Here is a 23167-nt window from a genome sequence, read left to right as displayed (position 1 = left end):
GAGTTTGTGCATCCTGGGGTTGCCATGGCCATCTTGCATGATGGTGGGCTGGACAATGTTAAAATATGTGTGCTTGCCTTAGTGTGATGTTTTTACCCGACTTCTCTGCTCTCCTTGCACAATAAAAATCTTGCTTCTCTCATAGGCTTTTTACTGTGTCCTAGAAATAATGGTGCCCAGGGGCCAGGATCTAGCCAGGGTCTCCCAGTTTTTGGGTGTGGAAATGATGGTTGGTGTGCCAGTGATCTCAGTTGTGCTGATCCTCCCCCAGTGAGCAGTTGAGGAGCCCTTTAAAATCACAGCCTATGAATGAAAAAAATTACAGCTTAACAAAGTCTGCCACTAACCATTCATTTGGTTTGGTTCTGCATGTGTGGCTTTAAACAAGAGTCCTGAAATACATTTCCAATGCATGCAGAAAAGCCCCCTCTTCATTCAAAATCTCCATAATCAGAAAAATGATTGTTCCCTAGACTTAGTAGCCACATGGACTATTTTAAGAATGGTGATCCTGAAGATCCATAAATTGGAACACAAAAAGCCTCCATCTGATGCAGTTTTATCTTGGTTTGGCTATGGAGCACTGAAATTCTGCTTAGTTCTTCTATATTCGTGTACTCTGTATTTTTTAATTCAGGAAAGCTCTGGTCGAACTGTAGACTGGATCAATTAGTTGATAAAATTTGGTGTTCTATCCAAAAGTCATTAAATAATATATCTAGCAGCTTTGTTGCTGGTGGGATGTTTTGGTGTTGTTTTTTTTTCCTCCTTCCCTTTACTACATCCCTAAGGAAGCGTGGGCTGCCTTTATCAGAGTATTGGTGGAATAGCTTCCCCAACCTTTCATAAGGTCAAATAAAAAAATAAACAGCCCTTCTTATGGGAAGGAAGGGATGGGGAAAGAAGGGTGTTTGTATACACTTTCCCATTCATGTTTTAAAGAGAAAATATATAAACTTCTGGAGTCAGTTCTGTGTATCTCGTGCCATTACAGGAGTTGAAAGCCTAATTTGCTTCCTCAGCACTGACTTAAACAAAACCAAAGGGGAATAGCAGTGAGCAGGAGAGCACTTTGCTGCTTTGTGTTTGCCTCTGTTGGCCAAATGCACTCCACATTGTGCAGTGATTGAGGCAATAAAATCACAGTGATTTTGCTAATCCATTCTCTTTGAGTTGTGAATGTAACTAAGGTTTCTATATTGGTTTGGGGTTGGGTAATACAGAGGACAAAATACATCCTTTTTTCCAGCACTTAAGTGTTGAGATTTTAAAAGGCATACCTTTTGTGCAAATTTCATATAAAGAAAAAAAAAAGCAATTAAATATTTTTAGACCGTTTCCCTCTTTGGCTTGCTCTCTGCACCAGGTTTTGTGGTTCTACATGAGTCTGGTACCCTCCTGACCATGGTCAACTGGAAGTAGTGCTTGCTTCTGCATATTTTAAGAAGGAAAAAATTGCTCTGATTTCTGGGTATGAATGGTGGGACTGAAAATGAGCATCCCTGGTTGGACATTCTTCAGATCGTCATTCACCTTGAATCACAAGTAATGAGCCCTGGCTATACCTGCTCATGGTGTGGCTATTTAAAACACCTGTGTGCTGCCTTAGTCCAGTATAAAGAAACCCCTGCCCTGTAGAAGGCCAGGGTTGGAAAACCCAACTGCTCTGCAAGAGGCATCTGGATCTGTTGTCTCTGACCAGTTATCTATGGATCAGTTAGACACAATATATAACATAAGCTATTTGCTGTGAATAATGCTGTAAAGAACTCAGCGATGGGCTCCAGGAAGCTAGCTGAAAGGTACTGCTGTTCATTGCAGAGTTCATTGCCTGCAATTTGGAAGAGGTTGTCTCTTGAAATGGTGAACATTAACTCTCCTTCACTTGAGAGCCGAGCATCAAAGGCAGATCCTTTACATCCTCTCTCATCTTTGTATGAAAGTGACTCTCCAAATCTTAGCATGCATTAAAAAATACTTGGTAGGTAGCTACTAATGTTACTTCTGAGTGTGGTTAGCACTAGATGTATTTTATAGTGGATACTGAAGTGTAAACATCTCTGTGTATAATGAGAGCAGTGGGGAGAGAAGGCAAGAAGGGAATGGCAGAGAAATTTATCTTAATTGGTGATGGATCAGGAGAAAAAAAGAATTTTTTTATACTAATTAATTTCAGCTCATGATTTTATTAACTGCCATGATGTGAATTTGGGCCAGTTGGATCACCCTTTGCTAGAGCAGGCACAAGGTGGTGGTGACTATTATTCTTAGATCAGTAGAAGTGAATCTTCTTTGTGTCTGTAGATGGTATCTTCCAGTGTTGGACAGTGAGAGTCTTCCTTGGCACTTATCATTGAGGGGTGGGATCCTTACCAAATACAGAGCACCTAGCTATTTCCTTGCCCGTTAAGCCTTATCATATCTTATGTTCTGGATTTTGCACTCTTTTAAGCTCTTCTTTCCTTAGGTGGATGAAATAAATGTTGAGCCCCTTTCCTCTACTTCCACGTGTGCCTTTTGTCAGCAAGAAACTTCTGCTGCTCCCTGAACTTCTGAGTAAAGCCAGCTCCTCAGGACAGAAAAGGGAAACTCCTTGAGAGCACTCCCCAGCATAGAAATGCCCCACATAAAAGCACGTTTGTACATTTTGTTACGAAGGAATTCCTGGCTGTACCCAGCCCTAAGTAAATAGCCAGGGAGAGGCAGCTGAAGCAGGATGGATAGCGGTGGTTGGAGAGCAGGGACGTGAGTCGTGGAAGTCCGCAGTGAAAAGCAAACAGTGAATGGAAACTGCTGTGTTTTACAAAATTGGTGTTGGGTTAGGACAAAACTGTCTGGCGCCTAAACCTCTCCTCAAGGTCTCATGCAGCAAGTACAGAAAATGCAGAAAAGCTTGTTGAATTTTTTTTTTTTTTTTTTTTTTTTTTTTATCCATAGGTAAATTTTCCTGTTATGTCATGCATTTCAAGACACTTGAAAATTATAAGTATTGATTGATGAAAGAAGTAACCCCTTTGGGGTGTTTTGCTGATTTGATGTTTTGCTTCAGGTTCTGGACAGCAGAAAACTTAGAACATATATAGTCTTCTTCTCAAAGATATATAAGGTCCAGGGCAGTCTTACCTATAAATTGCCAGGACTGTCCTTAGAGCTCTCTAGGTTAATGAGATGGAGGGTTTTCCTTGGATGGCTTCAATGGGATTGTCCTTGGTTGAGCTCCTGTTTCAGGCATTTCTTGCTGTATAATTCGTAAAGGGGATTTAGAAACTCCCTTGCCACCAATGGGAAATCTTTGAATCTCAGGAAAAAACATATGACTGGAGAGAGGGCAATGTGTGGCTTGTTGGAAGGTGTTGTGTTACAGGGAACATGAATGAGTTTCTTCAGTTAATTGAATAAAGAAAAGTTGAAAGGTTTGTGCTTGTTTACAGCTTGTATATGTTCTTGCTATTTTATATGTAACTTACTGTGAAAATTAGGCCTTAAATAGGGGAGAAAGAAATACCTAAAAGGCTAAAATCCAGTCCCTGTATGTTAATTTCATTTTGGAAAATTTTAAATAAAATAACTTCTTTTGCAGCACTGTGGCTTTGTCATTCATGGGGTAATTAAGATATTAAATATACTAACCTCTTCCGTGCTTAAAAAAGACACTTGCTTCTCTATGTGATGACTTCCCCTCTGCAGGATAAGCCTTACTTTTGTCAAGAGTGCCTTGTTGGCATCTCCAAGGCTTGTGCAGGCTGTCCCCCCATGTTGCATAGCTCAGCACTCTTGACTTGTGTTGTCTATGGTTGTACCTTTAGTTTTGTGAGCACTTTCTGACACTTTTTGGTCATATTCATATACTAGTCAGTTCATGTCATGGAGCAGGGTTGTGGCATAGTGGATTTTAATTTTTTTGTTTGTTTCTTTAACTAGGCAGTATGCTGCCTCTGTTTTTCCTTTTGGCTAAAATTAAACCTTCTCTCCACCCCACGCTGCTCTCCCACCCTTGGACTTCTATTACACGAGGCATGAGAGACATGCAGAACAGACCATAGGTTGGCATGAAGTTTCAATTAAATATTAAGTTTTTTTAGCTAGGGATATGATCTAATTAAACTTGAAGAGCATGCTTGCCCCAGGTGAATAGAAAGCATGCCCAAACAAGCATAGTGGCACCGTGCAAAAATTACTCCCTATCACAGGAAAAGCGTAATTTTATCCCTACAAATCTAAATGGGATGTAGTGCCTTCAACAGCCCATGGGTACAAGTTAAAGTTGATAAAACCAGCTATTGGGAGACAGTGTGAGCACCTTTGGGCTCGCCAAAGCCCTCTGTGCCCATTCCACAGCAGCATTTTAGGAGAGCAAGTGGGGAGCCTCTTGGAGCTTTCAATGCCACATGCTTGGCAGAGGAAGTCCCAGGCGCTATCCAGGAGTGGGATTTTTGAAATAGCGCCTGTACCATCCTCCGTACTGGCAACAGCTGGTCATTACCGGCATGATGGGTATCTGGGGTCCCTGGCACCAGGGCTCAGCCTTTCCCATCACTGCCATGGTTGCAGGAGAGTCCAGAGTCAGTGCCATGAAGATTTTTGAAGCTGCTTGAATATTGTTGTTGTTGTTGTTGTGATTATATTTCTCAAGTCATTTTCCAAGTACTGATGGACCACAAACACTGCTTGATAAATGGATAAGGCAAAAAATGCCCCCATGCAGCCAGAACTGTGCAAAGTGAAGAAGCCATGAAATGTCCCCGAACAAAAGTCCAACACTTTCAGCATTATCTGGCCTACAGCTGTCCTGGGCACTGTGTCCTGTCACCAGAGCTGCCACAGCTCAGTTGGATGAGGCACCCACCATTTTGTTGTGTTTTGCTTTTACTTCATGCTGTTTTTATATGCTTTGAAGAAAAGGGCTTGAAGAGGCAGTCTGTGACTTCTGAAAGTATCTCTTGGATATTGGCAGAGGATGGAGCAAAACACTGTTGTATTTTGCTAGTTGACTCTCTGCTGATGGTCTGCCTCAATGGCAGGTATCAAAGTTTGGTACTTTTGTGGAAGCATTGCACAAGGTTTTTTGTGGTTGGCTCATTCCTTCATCTGAAGCAGAGAATGGGTGAAGTCAGGATATCTGGGTGTCATTTCAGAGTTGAGATGACTTTTCTGGGTGACACATCAGGGTGGAAAGCACAGGAAGCCTTAGTAAGCACTGTATATGGGTGCAGCTCCCTGCCACCGCCTCAAGTATTTAATTAGCCATGAACTTCAACAGTGTTTCTGAAAGTGGTTTCCTAGAAGCTGGTGTTCATGGGCTCCATCTTTTATTGTTGTTATTAGTATTATTATTATTATTATTATCATCATCATCATTATTATTATAGTTTTTTCTTGTAACTGATGTGAGTTGTTTAATTACCAATACCAGTACTGAACAGGATAAGCTACAAAGTGGTGTAGAACATTTGGTCCCATAAAACCCCGGTACACAAGCACACATGGGGCAGACAAACCCAGAAGGTAGAAAGGTAAAAACTGGTCTATTGAATTTGCAGTAGTTCAGCAGGATTTGAATGTAAGTAATCATGAGGAAAGGAAAGGTGAATTGGAAAAAGGCAGGTATCCACTCATGACCATACTGCTACAGGCAGTCACTGTTGTTCTTAACACCAAAGCAGAAGGCGTGTGCCTTGGTGTAGTGTGTGTCAGACAAATAGCAACTGCTTAACATTTGATCCAGTACAGAGATACTTATATATTTGTGTGCAATAATCGTATGGATGCCATCTGCATCATTATTGCAGTTGTGGTAGAGGTCAAATCCAACTAGAAAGCAGGGGGCTGATGGTGTAGCACTTGCATTTTCTTAATGTGGGTCATTTTCTCCCGATAGTTAACATCCACTAACGTGGAAGTTTAATTGTATTTCCTTAACAATGAAGGCCCTATTCAAAGGGATGACTTTCAGCAGACAAAAATAATTCAACTATAAATGGTACTGAAGAGTGAAGTGATGAGGACATACTAAGAGCATAAATACTTAAATTTTTTTTTCAGGTTAAGTTAAACTTATTTTCTGCATTGATGGCTTTCTGTGCTCTGGGAATTCTGCAGACAGATTTGAATTCAGCTCTTAGGCTGGCATTGAGTGCATGGCATTGGTTGCAGTTGGAATTATCTAAATTTCTTGCAGGCTTTTGCAAGAAAAAGGTGGAGAAGTTGCTTCAAAAAGACCTTGAGTGAAGACAAATTGATGGGGGGGTCCTTGTCTCCCACTGTGCCCACCTTCTTTAACAGCAGAAGACCCCTGGACAGTGCTGTGCCTCAGCCTGACTCACTTAAGGAAGATAAGTTATATATGATATAACAGGAGTCTGAGGGCTCCTTGTGATGCTGCCATGAGCAAACACAAGATGTTTCTGAGAGAAGCAAAGTTTGGTGCCTCCAAAGTGATGGGGTCTATTCAGCTTTGGTGACTTGTGATGGTCTAAAAACAGCTGTGCAACCTGGTGCTGCAGAAGTGGTGCTTGGCCCCAACACATTCCAGCTGCATCCTTGTCATTCACAGTGGTGATGGTTTTATTTTCATTTGAACAAAAACTTAAGACAGGAAAGTCCAGAACAACTTTTCTGTTTGTGGCAAAGCCCTTCATTTCCAGCAAGTACTACCTTAATATTGTTACAGTAAATATACCAAGATACGTATCTAGAGGGAACGCCTAGTCCTGTGTCTATGGGGGAAATGCAGCATCAAAATAACTTGATTTATTGGTGTCAACTACAGAGTATTGTCCATGCATCAATTCATAATGGCTTTAGATGAGGTGAAAACTGAACAACCATGTTGGTTAGGGAAACAGCAGATCTGTAATGTACAGAATGATCTCCCCATCTGATGGCTCTGGGGACCTGGGTGAGGAAACTCACTGCAACTGCTTTTGTATAGAGAATAGTATGACCTGCAGATGGAGGCTTTTGCTGGTATCTTAAGCTTTAGAAAAACAAATATTCCCTCAAAATAACATAAAAAAATAAACTTCCACTTCTTCCTGTTTTTATACTTTGCTTGTTTCCTCAGTGTCATGGTTTTGTCTCCAGTACTGTAGATTGTTAATCTTCAGAGGATCAGGACCTTCATACAAGTATTTCCTGTACATGTTTATCTGTCTTTTTAACAAATTAGTATCTACTTTTTCTCATCTGAATTTTCCTGCAAATAATAGGAAACTCTCCCCTCAGTAATAAGGCTTTTTGCTAGAAAAAATACCTAGATGAATCACTGCCAAGGGTTAAAGTACCTTTTTTGTGACTTCGTTGATGGCATCCTTTAGGACATCTGCAAGTAGCACCAAATTCTAGAGGTCACTGTGCTTGTGTTAGTTTTGGCAAAGCATTGTTTCAGCTAAACTTCATTTACTTGGTTGTGAATGCATCTGGAGGACTCCTGTCTGAGCATCAGCTGGAATTCCAGAAGAGGGATGCTGCTACATCCTAGGCTTTCTCTTGGGACAGCCACAGACTTCCACCTAATCATTTAGCAAGGTGAGTGTTGGCCATTAGTCAAGAGGGAAATGCCTGTTTTCCACATCCAGATGTTGCATTGCTTTGTTATAATTGGATGGAAACAATCTTTTCAGCTGCTACACTACTAACTTTTGTTACTCTTAGCTAATCTCAACACAGTTTGTGAGTATGTGCATTAAATTTGTAAATACATTCCTCCTAAAACATGTGTGTGTGTGTTGGATGGGGACTTAACTCCCAAGTCCTCACTGGACTCATTGCAGCCCAAGCACATCTGGACAGGGTGAAGATAGGAGGAATGTGATTTCTCCCCCCTCAAAAATGATGGTATGCATCACCCATGCATTTCCAAGGGAGAGCAGTGGATTTGGATGAGTAACTGACTTTCCCCCTCAGCTTTCTATTTCGAAAGGAGCTGTCATCATCTGACTCTGTCACTGAATCCACTGGAGCTGGGCCTGTAAGTCAGAGCTCATTCTGTCACTGCCTCGGGTTTCCATGGCAGAATGCACTGGGTTGTGTTGATATCCACAGCATCTTCTCAGCAGTGACCTGGTGGCTTCCAGGGCTATCCCTGTGCTGGAGGCAGCACAGGCTGGGTAGCAGCCTCCTCATGGTGCTAACATTAATCAAAGTGCATCCCTGGACAAAGGAGTAGCTTGTGGACCTTTGCCCACCTTGCGGATTAATCCTGGAAATGTTCCTTAATCACATTCAGAGGGGCATGGGAGAGTTTTCATTGGGTTCAGACATCTTGTCAACTTCTGATTTCCCATTGTGGTGCAAACTGTTTAGCAAAGCCTGTACTCATCTTGCTGTTTTCTCTGAATATTAATTTCTAGTGGAAAAGAAGGCCTTGCAGGGCAGTCCTAACACATTGCTCTTCTGCTGCTGTCTTGTCTGGGAGCCAAAACATCCCAGTGGAGTGGAGTGCTGGGCATAGAGTTGCCCTCCCTTTGCACAAATACAGCAGAAACCCATTTTCAGACCAAGGCTCTTCCTTGCTATAATTTCTCTTGCTCCAAGATGTTATTTGACATAGTGGCAGAGACAGATAAATCCTCAAGTCAGACTTGTAGCTGGATGAAACTGCCTTAAGGGAAAAAACCCACGTTTGTAGGTAGAGCATTAAAGGGTAAGCATGTACCTTTTGTCCTTGGAGTTAAAACCCTAGTTAAATCTGATTTTAAGGGGAGAGGAAAAAAAATGAAGCCATTTTGGGTTGAGATAAACGCTTACGGTTTCATTATCATCTGCTGAACATGCGTAGAGTGGCTGTTACACAGCTTGAGACACAGAAAAACCTGTGTGAAATTAGGAAAAAAATTAGGGTATATCTTCTTCCTCCCTCGTAGATACTTTAATAATTTATTTGAAATGGACAGTATATGGTATAGATGAGGCTTTGCCCAAACATAAAAGGTAGATGCTTTCTTCCCACAGATCTTCTGCAAGGAGATAATGTTGCTTCTCTTTAGGGTTCATTTTTGATGCTTTTAAACAGTGCTGTGGCCATTTAAATTAATAGACTTGCATAAACTGTTAGGTTTTTTGGTCTGATGTTGTGATATTCCCCAATGAATCCAGAAGATTTGAGATGGGAGCTGCCAGCTAATAGTGAGTGTACCAAAAACCCTGATGGGTACGATACAGGATGAGAAGCTGCTTCGTTGTCTTTGCTGCTAAAAGGAAAGACCATGGGAGTCTTTGATCTCCTTCATGTATATTAAGGGACTCCAGCTGTCCCTATACTGAACTTCTTTGTAAGGAGTTGGTGTGAGAGCATGAGTATGCAGTGTGTTGAACAGCTCATCCTTACCTGCCAGAATGAGAAAACAGGATGACCCCAAGATGATTCCCCTGATTGATTTCTCTGCTGTGTGCAAACAAAATCCCTCTTGCCAGGGACACATTCAGCGGGCACTTGGTACCACTGTATCTTTCAGCATTTAAAAGATTCTGCCTGTTAAAGCAGAGCACAGGAAATACAAGCCATTAAATGCATGTGACAGTGTTGTGACCAGGCGAAGGACAGTGGTAGGGAGAGAGGCACAGGCACGCAACTGCCAGCATCTTGAGGAAACGCTTGTTTGTTTGTCCTTTTTCCAAAGCCCTTCGGCTGTGCAAGGGAAGCGACGGCAGAGATGTAAACAGGAAAACTGGCTGCAGGGAGAACAAAGTAGGGGTTAGGAGATGCACACAGTTGGCCAGAGGAAACCAAAGGTACTGGTGAGAAATATCTGCCTGCTATAGGACTTAAATAACAAAATCGGTAAGCTAAGAAATAGTATCACAGAACCGTAGAATGGTTCGGGTTAAAAGGCACCTTAGAACTCATCTTGCTCCAAAGCCCCTGCCATGGGCAGGGGACATCTCCCAAAGGAACAGATTGCTCAAAGCCCCTTCAACCTGACCTTGAACACTTCAGTAATAAGGCATCCACAGCTTCTCTGGGCAACCTGTGCCAGTGCCTCACCACCCTCTGAATAAAGAATTTATTTTTAATATTTAACCTGAACCTACCTTCTTTCATCTTGAAGCCATTCCCTCTTGTCCTACCACTGCATGCCCTTATGAAAATAGTTAATGCTGGATATCCTGGTCCAAGGCAGGCCTGGTGACACTTGTAGTACCCTTTGCAGGAGGGGAATCCTGCCTTTTGTTTTTTCTGTTCTCCGAAAGAGGCAGAATGTGAGGATCACTGTCATAAATGAGCAGTAAAATAATTCCCAAATTACTAAAAATGAAAGTGGAATCATAAGCATTAACTGTCTTCCTTCAAGTCTATAAAATAGCAGCTTGTTCCCAAGAGCACTAAAATGAAGAGCTGGACAAGGTACAGTTTAAGGGCAAGATAATGTTTTACTAACACTGACAAAGAAGCAGAGTGATCCTGAAAACTTCAGCTTAGTTCAAAGTCAGTCTCTGGCAAAACAGGGAACTGGCTGACAGGAAGCAAAGTCAGCATCAGATTGGAGAGTATGAAGCTGGAGCTGGTCAGCACAGTTTTACGGGCGTTTTCACTGATTTTAGGAATGTGGGTGGATAAAGGTTATCCTGGTGTCTGCCTCTTGGTCTGCAGGTGATTTTACCATGGAATATTGAGCTGTGGCATGGGGCTTTCCAGTATATAGTGCCAGCCCGCAGAGAGCCATAAAGGTGATTTGAAATCTAGAGGGAAGAAATTGGAGAAGACACAAAATTATATAACTGGTTTAGGATGTGCGTAATTAGTCCAAGACTACTCACAAAGTAAAAAAAATTTATCCTAAAGAAAGAAAAAGCAAAGATGCAGTGGTTAAAAGACTCAAAGTACCTCTACTTTGAGCTAAGTATTTAAGTGCAAAATAAAAAGGGAGGAGCAAGGCCTTGGTTTTTCAGTAGCTTGTTTTTTAAACCAGTTTCCTATCAAGAAATGAAAGTTTGCAGTGAGCCCTGTGATGACTGAAGCCGTGTCACACAAATAAGGCAAACTACAGGGTTAGATTTCCTGGAGTATATTACAGCTGTTTGTCCAGGTATCAATTAGGAGCCATGGAGGAAGAGTTTAATTAGAAGAAAAACCCATGAGGCTTTTCCAGTGTGGAGGAGCTCAGTGCATGTCATTTGTGTAACCTCTTTTCTGGTCATGGATGTTTATTTGGAGTCGAGTAAGATGCTCTTGGCGCTTTCCTTTGATCTGTCTGCAGGAAAATGAAATCCATATGGCCTCCACCCAGATCCTGGTTGGAAATATCCATCTATGTTGGGGTCATTTTTTGTTGTCATACATACGTACAAAGGTCTATTCATCTGTGAGAATGACATTCAAAATAGGGAAAACATGGTAATGATATGTAGGGAGGAGCATTTCAGTGCTCCCGGAATGTTCGGCAGCCTAAAGCTTATCATAAAACGTCTGAAGTCCTTCCCAAGAATCTACTTTTGTGCCCTTTTTCCTATTTTTGCCACACTTCCAGCTCTTCCTTACAACACAGCTTAATGAACCTGGTATTCAAGAAAGCTTTGTGGACAACAGGGGCAGCATAAGTGCAGTGGGTGTCTCTCAAGTGCTGGACATAAAACAGACTATGTCTGTGAAGTCTTTTGTTAGGGCTTGTTTGTTTGGAGGGAATTTGATTGATTGGGGTTTTTTTGTTTGTTTGTTTGTTCTATTTTGAGTTTTGGTTTTTGTTTTTTTCTAATTTAAACAAAAATGGAGAAAAGTGACTACCTCTTACAAGGCACAGCAAACTGTTCAGGCAATAATTGCTGTGGTTAATCTTGAATGCTGCACTTAAGGTAGGTTGCCTAGTGTTCCCAGAGGGTGAGGCTTTACAAGTTTCATGTTCCCGAAATGGCCCTGGATCTGCAGATACTCAGACACCTCAGACTGCACTGGAATTGTGTGGTGAGAATCTTTGTGCCCAGTTCACAACTGCCAGACCCTGGTCCCAGGAACTCTGTTAATGTTTTGCCGCAGAAGTTCAGCCCGTTGACATGACTGCTTGTAACAAAGTGACTGAATTTCATTCTCCTCACCCCAAGTACTCCAGCAGCTGCAGTCAAAATGGGATCTTCTTGCTCCAGCCACTGTCTCAGCTCTTTGAACTATCCTTGAAGTTGGCTGGCAGGCAGCAAAACGCAGATCCACCACCTTTCTGACTCTCCAGGTGCAGTGTTTTCTTTGGGTTTCTAACAGCAGAACCCTGTAGCAGCATGAATTTTTCTGGGAAATGAGGAAAATGTTCACGTGTTGGCACAGCCACTCCCACGCAGTCCATGCTAGGAATTGCAAGAAAACTTTGGAGGATATTTCACTATAGCACTGAGCTAGTAGGTTTGGATGTGCAATCTACTGGACTGGGCAGTATTTAAGGGGAAGAATAATAATTATTTTAATAATAATTTTTTAAGAGGGCAGCAGCATTGCCAGTCTTGGAGCTGAGGTTTGTTAGCTTAGCCTTAAGGTTAAAGAACATGTGCAAAGGTGAGAACCCAGCCAGTGAGTAATTCAGTTGATGCTGATCTGGTGACTTGATACATGCTTCCCTTTGGATAAAACCCTTGGGAGCAGGGCTTGAAGCCAGCTGAATGAGTTGGTGGTTCTTCTTGACTGATGCAACCGCTTCTGGATGTAGACAAAAGGCAAGGACATTATTTCCATCCCTATTGATTGAGCATGCTGTAACATTTGTAACAGAGAGCTTTTTTCTATCTTGCATTTTCACACACAGTGTTTGTCCCCACCTGCTCCTGACCCTGGGCAGAGCAGCAGCTTTGCAGAGATTACCCAGGTGGTGGCTCAACCCAGCTCCATGAGCTGAGAGCTGTTCCACTGCAGCTGTGAGATTGTGGAACCTGTACAGTACAGTGTGATGGCTTTTCTATGTCATTTGTTATACTGGAACTCTTTATTGATGTTGCTTATCTGTAAGAACCTTCTGATGGTCCCAAGTCTCTCTGTGTGCTGAGCCTTGAGATTTTAGGAACCAGTGGCAGGATGGTCTGCAGACTAGTAGGAAGGCAAGAAAACAGGAAAGCTGTGGGGAGATGTAACTACTCAAGATGTTGTTTCAAAAACACGATTACAACATAGTTTATTCAAGGATAGTTTTGTCTTGCACAGGGAGGCTAATTTCATCTTCCCCCACCCCTTGGGGGAAAAGCTTTAGTAACTGGACTTGCAGCAAAAAGTGCCAGGCAGCTTTTCTTGAATTTTCCTGGCTGACACTGCGTTGGGCTTGAGTGCTGAATTCTTCCTGGAGACAGATGAGGATTGAGCTGATGGGTGCTGCATTAAGCATATGAAGGTAAAAGCAATGTTGCTGCAGAGCTTGGAAGAGGTAAGTGAGGTGGCACATTCTGGCACATCTGGATAGGATGGGATGTGGACTGGGGATGTGCAATTAAAATCTAAATAAAACCTCGCCTATTATTTTTAATTACTTGCGTAGCATGATACTCTGACTAATGAGCTAACCCATTGATTGCAAATGTACTTCTACCAACACAGGCTATCCTTTTGCTGTTAAACTAAAGATCTTTTTATGTTGTATATTGAAATTCAGTAAATGCAGCTGTCCGTTGATATCACTGTAGCAAACTTTGCATGCTTCCTGTTGTCTTCATCATGGCTTTGGACTGTAGCTTGATTCCACTGTCATTACAAAATCCAGCCAAGCTGCAAATAGGTGCCTGCAGCTGCACCTGCACATGTTCTTGCTGCGTGCTGGAGAGAAGCAGGGAACAAATGTCAGTATGTCATAGAATCAAAATGCTTTGGATGGAAAGGGACCTTTAAAGGCCACCTAGTCCAGCCCCTTCTCATGTCTCAGCATCCTCCACACAGCGTGGTGTCTGCTCACTGAAGCTGGGTTCAAGCCTTGTTGGTCCTTAGCTCAGCATTTCCATGGTCCAAGCATGGAGTTTTCAGGAGCACCTGTGATTTTAGGTTGTCTGTGTCTATAAAGTGGGGATACAGCTTTCCTCTGAAGGATGCTTGCAGGCAGCATCACCTCAGTTACCATTCTCCACTTTGGGGAAAAAGGGACCTTTGTCCCAAATCAGGGTTAAAACCTTTTGGATTTAAGGCAGACAGAAGCAGCTGAGCCTGGAAACACTTAGCTTTCTTCTCCCCTCCTGCCTAATCATCAGCATGAATTAGTTCAGAAACTGCACAGGTATTTTTAGAAGCTGCTTTCAGAGCCCTACTATCACAATTTTTATTCTTGTTATTGGTACTGAGGAATTTCTGCTTTAATGAAGGGGGCATTTAGGGGTCATTGTAGAACTTGTGGGGACAATACACGACACCCTGGCTGAGCGAGGGATTCCAGCAGTTGTTAAAGTTTCTGATCAGCAAGGGAGCGTTTGAGACGCAGTGTCCGAAACCAAGCTTGTGTGCAAGGATGTCACTGTTGGCACTTGAGTTGTGTGGGCTGCCAGCAAGGATGGGGTTTATGAGGATCTACAGCTGATACTTAGAGATACATCCAGTGGGCAACGAGTTAGTATTTAAAACCCCATTATGAATTGTGATGGAGGCAGACACATTGGAAGGCTGAGTGCTTCCTCCAAGCCTTCTGAGTTGTTTGGACCCTTGGTCCCAGCGCTGTGTTGGCAGCTTTTGGGAATAAAGTGCTGACGGACTATCAGAGAAAATGACACCTGCATTCATCTTTGGACCTGTTTGCAGCCCTGGATGCATGGGTGACGCACCTGCCGGGCTGGGGCAGCTTCTCCACAGCACGTTTGCCCGGTCAGCTGCTGCTAAACACCCTCATCATGAGTTTATGGCAGTTGTATTGCAATTATTTTTTTTCCCAGCCTATAACCGGGGTGGGGAAACAAGGATCTTTGGTCGATGTTCTCTTCCGAGCCGGGAGGATATTGCGAATGAGTAATGGTCCGGCTGGGGCTGTAATGTGCAGAATACCTCTGGGATGACTCACCCCCACAATGCAGCACATCCCTCAAGGAGACTGAATCACGCATGGGGGGAAGCCGCCTGCCCGCCCGGCAGCAGCCAGCTGGGGCACGGGGTAACCAGCGCAGACAGGGAGGCTGCTGCTGGCAATGGTGCTAAAACGGAGCAGTAAAGGTTTAAAATGCAGAGGAAATGGCATCCCCCAGCAGGTAAGTGTGCTCTGGCTGCGTATAATTCCATATTTTTTACTCTTGGGGTTTTTTTCCCTCCGCCTTCCCCCATCTGCCCCCACAGCCCATCTGAATGTTGTCTAAATCAGCATATAATTTATCAGTGAATATGTATGAATTCTTCTATGAAACACAACCTTTCATTTTTAGTGACATATCAAATTTTTATTCTCAGAACTAATGGTTTAACATTCACCCTTTCTTTAAATACCAGTAGGAAAAATAGATGCTTCCTGGGAAGCTGCTTCCCTTGATGTCCTTTTCCATGGGCATTTGGTGGAGTAGGGGATTTAACAATAAAGGTTGAAGGTAAAAACAATGTGTGTGTTGGTTTTGATATAGCCAAGAATGTCTTATTTTCTTTTTTATGTTCATTTATCTGGCAAAAGATGAAAACCCTTAGATTCAGACTGCAGTTATCCTACTTACTCCCTCACCCCCCCTCTGATACAGACCCAGCTGGAACTGAGTCACAGAATATTTTTTTATTTAGTATTTGCAAAATATTATCACTCTTTTAGTTACAACATATATGTCATTGAGGATGTTTACAAAGGGATAAATATAGTTCTAGCCTCCATTACAAATGAAGGATCAAAATGAAGGAGAGTGGGGGAAAATTCAGCTTCCTTTGGGTGAGCGATTTTTTTTCTTTTCTTTCTAAACTTTGAGTTTACAGGAATACTCTGTATATGTTTGTCTGCAGACATAATCATTTTTATGGAATGCAGTTTCTGTGGTTGTCGGGGGTTTTTTTGCTAAGTATTGCTGTTCATTAGCTAGCATAGGGTAGCAGTAACAGAGTGCTTATGTTCAGTTTATGTTAGGAAAAAACTAGGGTAGAACTTAGGTGTGATTTTTATTTTTTTAGGTGGGGGAATCAATTCAGGATTCATATCTTATGAATCTACCTATTTGGCTGGCTAAACTTCTATGTGATTTTTGCTTATCTTACACGTGATATAAAACAAATACCATCTGTCATGCGACAACAATTTATTACTCATTACTGTAAATGATACTGCTAATTAGCTTCCTTGTAATCTGTTAATATTTTGTACTCTTGCACGAAAATGGGAGGACTTGAGGCTGCAACTCTTGCCTGTACTGTGTGAGGTGCAGGGCAAATTATTCAAATATATTATGCTGCCACTTTTAACTTTTTAGGATGTACCACCATGTGCATCTATAACCATTGCAAAATTGATCCATTTGAGAGATTTCAGGGAAAGTCTTTTTTAAGAGATTTCCTTGAATGGTTGCTCATGAAAAGTTTTGTCATTAGTATGTCCCAGTGATGTCGTGGTTGCCTTTTAGGAAAAAAAAAAATCAAACCTTGTTTGGGGTATTTTTGTAACAAGATTTGCTGTGACTTTTGATAGTTCTAACACAGTTTCAACAATGTTACATAAATGCTTCATTACAGACACAAGTCATAAATTAATCTGCCGCAATGCTGTTAAAATGTCATTTTAATTCAATATTGTTTGTGTAATATGCTCATTTCTGGGGAGAGAAGAGACTTTAGGTTCCATATGCTTGAGCTGCATCAGTGGATCTTCGCTTGCCTATCAGCATGCTTGTAAGCCAGCTTTTTTCCCTAAAAAGCTGCTTCCAGTTCATTTGAGGTTTTGCCCATGTGTACAGCACTTTGTGGGATCACTGGGCAAGTCTGGCACAGGAAAGGATGTTTTGCTGGCCAAAAAAGATGTGTCTAATCCCTGCAGAACTACATAATATGTACATTTTCAAATTATATATATGTATGTAATGTATGTATGTATGTATTTCAGGAATGAATTTTCATGTACTTCCTGGAAGGATCTGAACTAATTATGGGATTATGAAATCCCATTTGAGCTAGTTAGGATAGAGCTGTTTCTCGTAAACTCAAGAAAATAAGCCTTAAATGTTGAACAAACGTTTTGGTGAAAGGGTTCCTTTGTTCCTCACTGCTTCGGCATTTAAGGGAGATGTGGAGGTGGGCGGCTGGGTTGTTGCAGGTGTCTTGGTTTTTTGAGAAGTCCTTTTTCTTTTGGGGGGAAAAAAAAGAAAAACAAGTCAAACAAAACCGTTATTAGTTTTTCCTGTGGAGGATTTTTGGATGTGCTGCAGCACTGGAAGCAAACCTAGGCTTGCCGAGCACTGGCTGTGGAGACCTGACTTCTCTTCATTTTGCCTTTGGGGCTGCTCTAGGCTCTACCAGCATCTCTGTAGCAAGGAATGTGGAGACTGAATTGTTTGTATTTACTCTGACTGTGTGGCAACTAAAATTTCCCAGGTGCCCTTTTATTCTGGTGGTATTTGATTTGAAAAACACAAAAATACAGGTTGCATATTGCTTATACAAGAATTGGGTTACAGGTATAGTGGTTCTTTGTTCCTGGTGTGATGCAGAGGTGAGGGCAGGGAAAACTTCTGAGAGGTTTTCCATGGTTTTCTTCAGATTCCATTCTAACATTTTATCTGGCCAGAGAGACACAGATGTCTTTTTTTCTTGGTGATGAACTTAATGAAAAAGTTTCTTAACCTGCTGGAAATCTAGGTGGTATGGAAATATCAACTTAATTTGCTATATCTGCATACACTCTGAAGTTTTCTTTCATGAAAATTGGTAAGTTAGGATTTTAAGAAGAAAGTGGTGGTTATAATCTGCAGCTATGTCACCCTTGCTAGTAGGTTTGCGAACTGACCATCAGATCAAGGAAGTGGGACTCCAAAAATAGCAGCTTTTATTGTCTTCCACCAAAATATCCCTGCTTTCTGCCTGTGGAATGAACTGCAGAGGAGCCTCACAATACAACTTGAAGCAATCACCTGGGCGGAATGTGGTGGGTTTAACTCCAGTTGTTGGAGCTGCTGAGGCAAGGAGAACACCTGGCACTGTGAAATACATCCAGGTCAGCCAGAGACAGGTTATGCCCTGGTAATCGTAAAGTTACATTTGTTTGGATCTAAATGGCTTAAATTGTGTTTGTGTGCCTGGTTCAGCTGACCAGCCTGACCTCTGCATTAGCAGCCTCCTGCTGTCCTTTCAGCTCTTCCCTGAAACCTGTGATCTGAGAATGTCAATGCATGGATTAAAAGATAGAAATCCATAATGTTGAAACTCATTATATGCAAATACCATTTTTTATGAGACCTGGATCTCTCCTGGCTTTGTAAGCTGTAGAGTTAGGAAGGGAGGAAAATACCAGAGTGCCTCTTGGCAACAATAGTATGGAAGTTTATACGGTTGTATTTTGGTCAAGTAACTTGGCTAGAGGGAAAAATATTACTGAGTTATGGAAGGTGTCTGGGAAGTTGTTTAGATGCTAAATGTGACTCAAAAAAACAGTAATAAATGTGGCGGGTTGGACTACTTTTTTTTCCTCCTTGGGATTTTTAGACATCTCAGATGGTATTTGCAGTTGCTGCTTTGGAAGCAAAGTGGAGAAGAAGAGCAGCTGGTGGGAGGGAGTTGTCTACTTTGACCCACCCTCCTTTTACAAAGGCAGTGGTGAAATTTATGGCTTAACTAGGAAGTGAATTGTTTGGTGTTTAGTCCTGGATGCAGGATTGCAGCCATAAGCCCTCAGTGGCCATACAAGGGGCTTGTGGCTTTGTCCCCTATCAGTGTTGCTGGAGGTGATGTGGTTTATGTCTGAGAGCACAGGATGATGGCAGCCCCATGTGTACATTGTGGGGGACAGCACTTCTATCAGCCTCAAATGTCAACTTAGACACACAAATGCTTGTGAGTTGGATTATAGATATCAAAACCAGGATTCAGTGATGACAGTGAAATAATGTTCAGTCACTTGTTTATGAAAATTCCGTGTCCTCCAGAAGAGCAGTTATACATGCACACACTCTGTTTTATTGATATATATGCATACCCACGAGCTATAATTTTTAAAGAGTTCTCTTTTCCTTCCAGTAAAAACAACACATGCTTTTTGACGCTGCCTTTAACTCCCCAAGTTCATTCTGTTGTTTTTTTTTTACTCAGGGTGGGGCAGGCGGACAACCTGGAACATGCTGGCTGGCTGCCATGCAGCTGGGTAATCCCTTCAGATACTTTCTTCCCAAGCTTTTAAGGCTGATGAAGACAAATATGTAGGGTTAAGATAGCATTTAAGAGCATAATTAAGAATAGTTTGCATTAAATACATAGCACATAGGCCATAAACCCAACAATTAGAGCAGTCTTAAAACTTTCAAGGATCCAATTAACAAAGGGAACTAAGGCTACTGTGGCATTTTCTCTAATTGTTTTATTTTTAGCTATCAGATCCTCATTAATTGTAATGATCCAAATATTTTCATGTACCTCATTAACCATTCATTGCGAAAAAGTCAAATTGCAGTTACCATGATAAAAATGCAGATGTTCTGCTACTCCAGTTCACCAAGGTTTCATCAGTGGTATGCACATGGGATTTGCAGATCACTTCTTTGCTCCTCAGGATTTGGAACACTTGGAACCAGCCAGAGCCTTGATGCAGTCGCGTAAAATTAAATAGCAAAGAAAATAAACAGCTTTTACACTAAGGAAGCAAGATCCTTATATGGAACTGAAATATTTGAGTACCTCCCAAGTATTTATCAACACTGGCATGAGGGAAAGAAGCATTGCCTATTCTAGGCTTGTAGATGGAAAAAGCAGGCAAGATTTAGACATAGAAGACTAGAGGAAGCTGTGTGTAGCCTTGAAAATTCAACATGCAGCTTCTGAGTCCTAATCCAGTGATTAAACCAAGATGTCAAGCCCTCAGAACCCTTAACCACCTCCTTTACTTTTATCTTTTTTTTTTTTTCTTTTTTTCCAAGTCCCTTGGCACAGGTTGTGCTTTGGGAAATGTGCCTGTGGGTGGAGCAGAGCAGGAGTGGGGATGGGGCTCTGCAGGGAGCCCAGCGTCACTGGTGACTTTTGATCGTGCAGGAAAGCGTGCCAAGGGATTACGGTAATGGAGCCAGAGCTCTGCCTGCACTGCCAAAGGTGAACCCTTCTCCTGGACAAGGCTCTTGTTTAATAGGGGAACAGAGGTCATCTTGCAGGGGTAGGGGGATGGAAACTAGATTTTCTGGCTTAATATGTTTAAGGAGGTTGGTCTTCAGGTTGGGAAGAACACAGTTTAAATGGTGTTCTTTCAGCATGTAGTGACAGAGTTTGTAAGGTCCATAGGTCGTGGATGTGAAGGGGAAAACCATGTGGCTCTGTGCCCCACCATTGGGACACTTTATAATTGTCATTATAATGGGCGGGGATAGTCATGGCACCTAAATTTAATGTATAGGTATCCAGTAATACTCAAATGTAATTACAAGCCTCGAGAATTCACTGAGAGGTGATGGAAATGTGTAAATAACTGTCAGGAATCACAAAATACTGAGTTGTTGCTTCTTGCTTAATTTTCCTTTAAGTAAACAATTTATGTAGCCAAGTAACTGAAGGCAGCATTACTTTTGGGGCAGCCAGAGGCTCCAACTGCTGCCATAAAAGTGAATGGTAAATCCTGCAGGAAGCTGCAGGAAGCCAGTGGTAATTTTCAAGCATGGAAGGAGAAGCAGCAGTTTCTGTGTATGACTTTTGTGGGAGGATAGGAGGGAAGGTCGTATTGAGCGGCTCTGCCTTCAGAAGAGAGCTAAAAGTAAGTCCAGAAAGGATCCTCAGGGAATAGAGAAATGTATAGTTGGCTTTCTTTTTACTTCATCTGCTAATTGCTAATCCTTATAGACATATGGGAAACGTACAGAGAAGAAAGCAAAAACTGTCTTGGATGGAAGCAGCTCAATTTTTGCACAGTAGGAAATTAGCTGAAGTATTTTGCTTATTTCTGAGTATCAGGAAGTCAGGAGATTAAAGTTGTCACTGTAAAATCTGGAAATGGGTTTTCATTAAAAAATAGGTAACTGGATCCATTTATAGATACACTTGCCCCAGGAAGCTGCTTTAAGGACTCGAGCAAAAATATTCGTAAAAACATAATTTCTCAGTTCTGTGAATACCTTGTGTGTGTCAGCTGTGGTCGTGTATCAGATTGGAAAGCTTTTTATCAGCCAGTGCAAAGTACTCAGGGCAGCAGGGGATGAATTTCTAGCATATGTGCACTGCCATCGTGTTGGTCCAGTGAAAAAGTTGGCATATCCATAGAATAAAGGCTCTAAACAGAAAATTGCAGCATGTGTTTAGTGAGATCTGTGTAGCTGCAGAAGAGATAAGCTGGTCCTGGAAGATGCTCACTGCTTCCCTTGGTTTGTCCTCAAACTGCCTTCTGGTAGGGTGTGTGAGGCTGCTTGCTTAGATGTTAAATCTGGTCATGTTAGAGAAAGGGAAGCTTGGAATTTAAGGGTTTTGCACCTGAATTGCTGCAAAAATAGTCTGAAAGTGAGACCGTTTTACCTGGTACAGGATGAAGGAAGCTACTACTGCTTGTCATGCTTTACAGGATGCTGGGAAAATACCTAGATACAGGGAGGAATTTCTTTCTGTAATGGATGATAGCTGTCATTTTGAAAGGCTGCTTCTTGGAGCCCTCTGTGTGTTGATCTTCCTTTCTCCTGAATTATACCTGGTGGCCTGGAGGTGGACAGTCCCTGGGCACTTTGCTTTGCATGTCCCTTTTTCTCACCCCTGTTGTTTCCCGGTTTTAAGTGTCCTGCAGCAGCTTGGTGGGCTCCTTTGGGTGCCTCTGCAGCCAACAGCAGCATACCATGGTGACCTCCCTGCGAGGGCGTCACAGCCATCGGCGCTGTCCTCAGCATCCCTGTGTCAATCAGTGTCCAGGGCGTGATGGGCAGTGCAGCAGTGCAGCGTCAGCATGAGGGCAGAAAAGCTAATTCGGTGTTTCCCAGCAGTTCTGTGCTGGGGACAGCCTGTTTTAGCAGTCTGTTGCATGTTCCACGCAAGGTGTGTGGCTTTTGCTTGTGTTCTGTAGGGGCTTTTCTGCTTCCGGATGACCCTGGTGATGTCCCCAGTAGATGATGGGGCAACTGCTTAGTGGAAAGGGTACAGAGGGAGGCCTGGAGTCTCCCACTCTGGGGGCTCTTCTGGACATTTGTGGTGGGCATCTGGATTATCCTCAGATCTTAGGTGCTTCCAGAATGGTTTCTTGTGAAGTTAGAGCACTCTGCCTTTCAAAGCCCTGTGAAATGCTTGAAACTGTTTTAGGGACATGGTATGGTCCTGATGACCTGAGCTGATTCCCATCTCCTTTCATCTGATGTACTAGCTGGAGCCACATCTGTGGGGTTTTCCTTATAAAACTGTCCCAGATGTGGAGGAATTTGAGTGTCGTCTTCCAAAGTCTACTTCACAAATTTGATCACAGAAACTTTGAAACACTTTGTTCGTGGGTTATTTGAGCTCCATGTGTTCTTCCAGCACTTTGGAGACCTGATGCCCCAATGTGGGAGTTAGCATTGGGGGTGGTGTCTGGGTCATCCCATTCTCTTGGTCCCTGTCTCTAGTCACAGGAGGCAAAGAGTATCAGAGACCACAGGTTGTTTGATCTATGTGTTGACACCTGGAAACCTGGCAGGTTCATTCCTTGAATTTTGGTGGGTCCCTTTTCTGTGGTGGCTGGAGTGTTGCAGGCCATCCATGAGAGAGGTGGACTTCCATCCCAGGCAGAAGCTCTCTGTTGGGGTCAGCACAGCACTGTCTGAATACCACCCTCAAGAACTGCCACGATGCAGCTGTGATGCTCACAAAAGGTTCTGTTTTTGTTTTGTTGCCATTGCAGTGACAGCTATATTGTGCGAGTCAAAGCTGTGGTTATGACCCGAGATGACTCCAGTGGGGGATGGTTGCCGCAAGAAGGAGGCGGTCTCAGTAGAGTTGGCGTCTGCAAGGTCACGTACCCGGAGGGCAATGGAAGAAGTGGATTTCTAATCCATGGTGAAAGGCAGAAAGACAAACTGGTAATAGACTCTAATTCAACTTTTGTCTGTTATTGTAATGAGAATTATCCCAAATCTATTGCTATTGTATTCTTGTGCAAGTTTGTTGGGGTTTTTTTAGTATATAAAAAACAGA

The 23167-nt window shown here is 42.5% G+C and overlaps 1 protein-coding gene across 3 annotated transcripts in view; it reads left to right on the top strand.

Moving 5' to 3' along the window:
• SPRED2 (sprouty related EVH1 domain containing 2) overlaps positions 1–23167 on the top strand; it is a 59505-nt gene that overhangs the window by 10282 nt on the left and 26056 nt on the right. Inside the window, exons 1-2 of one of the 3 annotated variants that reach the window (XM_056487076.1) lie at positions 14897–15126; positions 22875–23052. In XM_056487076.1, the coding sequence (XP_056343051.1) occupies positions 15110–15126; positions 22875–23052 (195 nt within the window). In that variant the 5' untranslated portion in view covers positions 14897–15109. Of the gene's footprint in view, positions 1–14896; positions 15127–20081; positions 20129–22874; positions 23053–23167 lie in introns of those variants that run through there. The other 2 variants (XM_056487075.1, XM_056487074.1) reach the window with 2 other exon arrangements.

Source organism: Oenanthe melanoleuca, chromosome 3 (assembly GCF_029582105.1).
Source record: "Oenanthe melanoleuca isolate GR-GAL-2019-014 chromosome 3, OMel1.0, whole genome shotgun sequence".
NCBI lineage: Eukaryota > Metazoa > Chordata > Aves > Passeriformes > Muscicapidae > Oenanthe > Oenanthe melanoleuca.
Note: the sequence above shows the minus strand (reverse complement) of the source record. Positions and strands in the feature narration are given on the sequence as shown.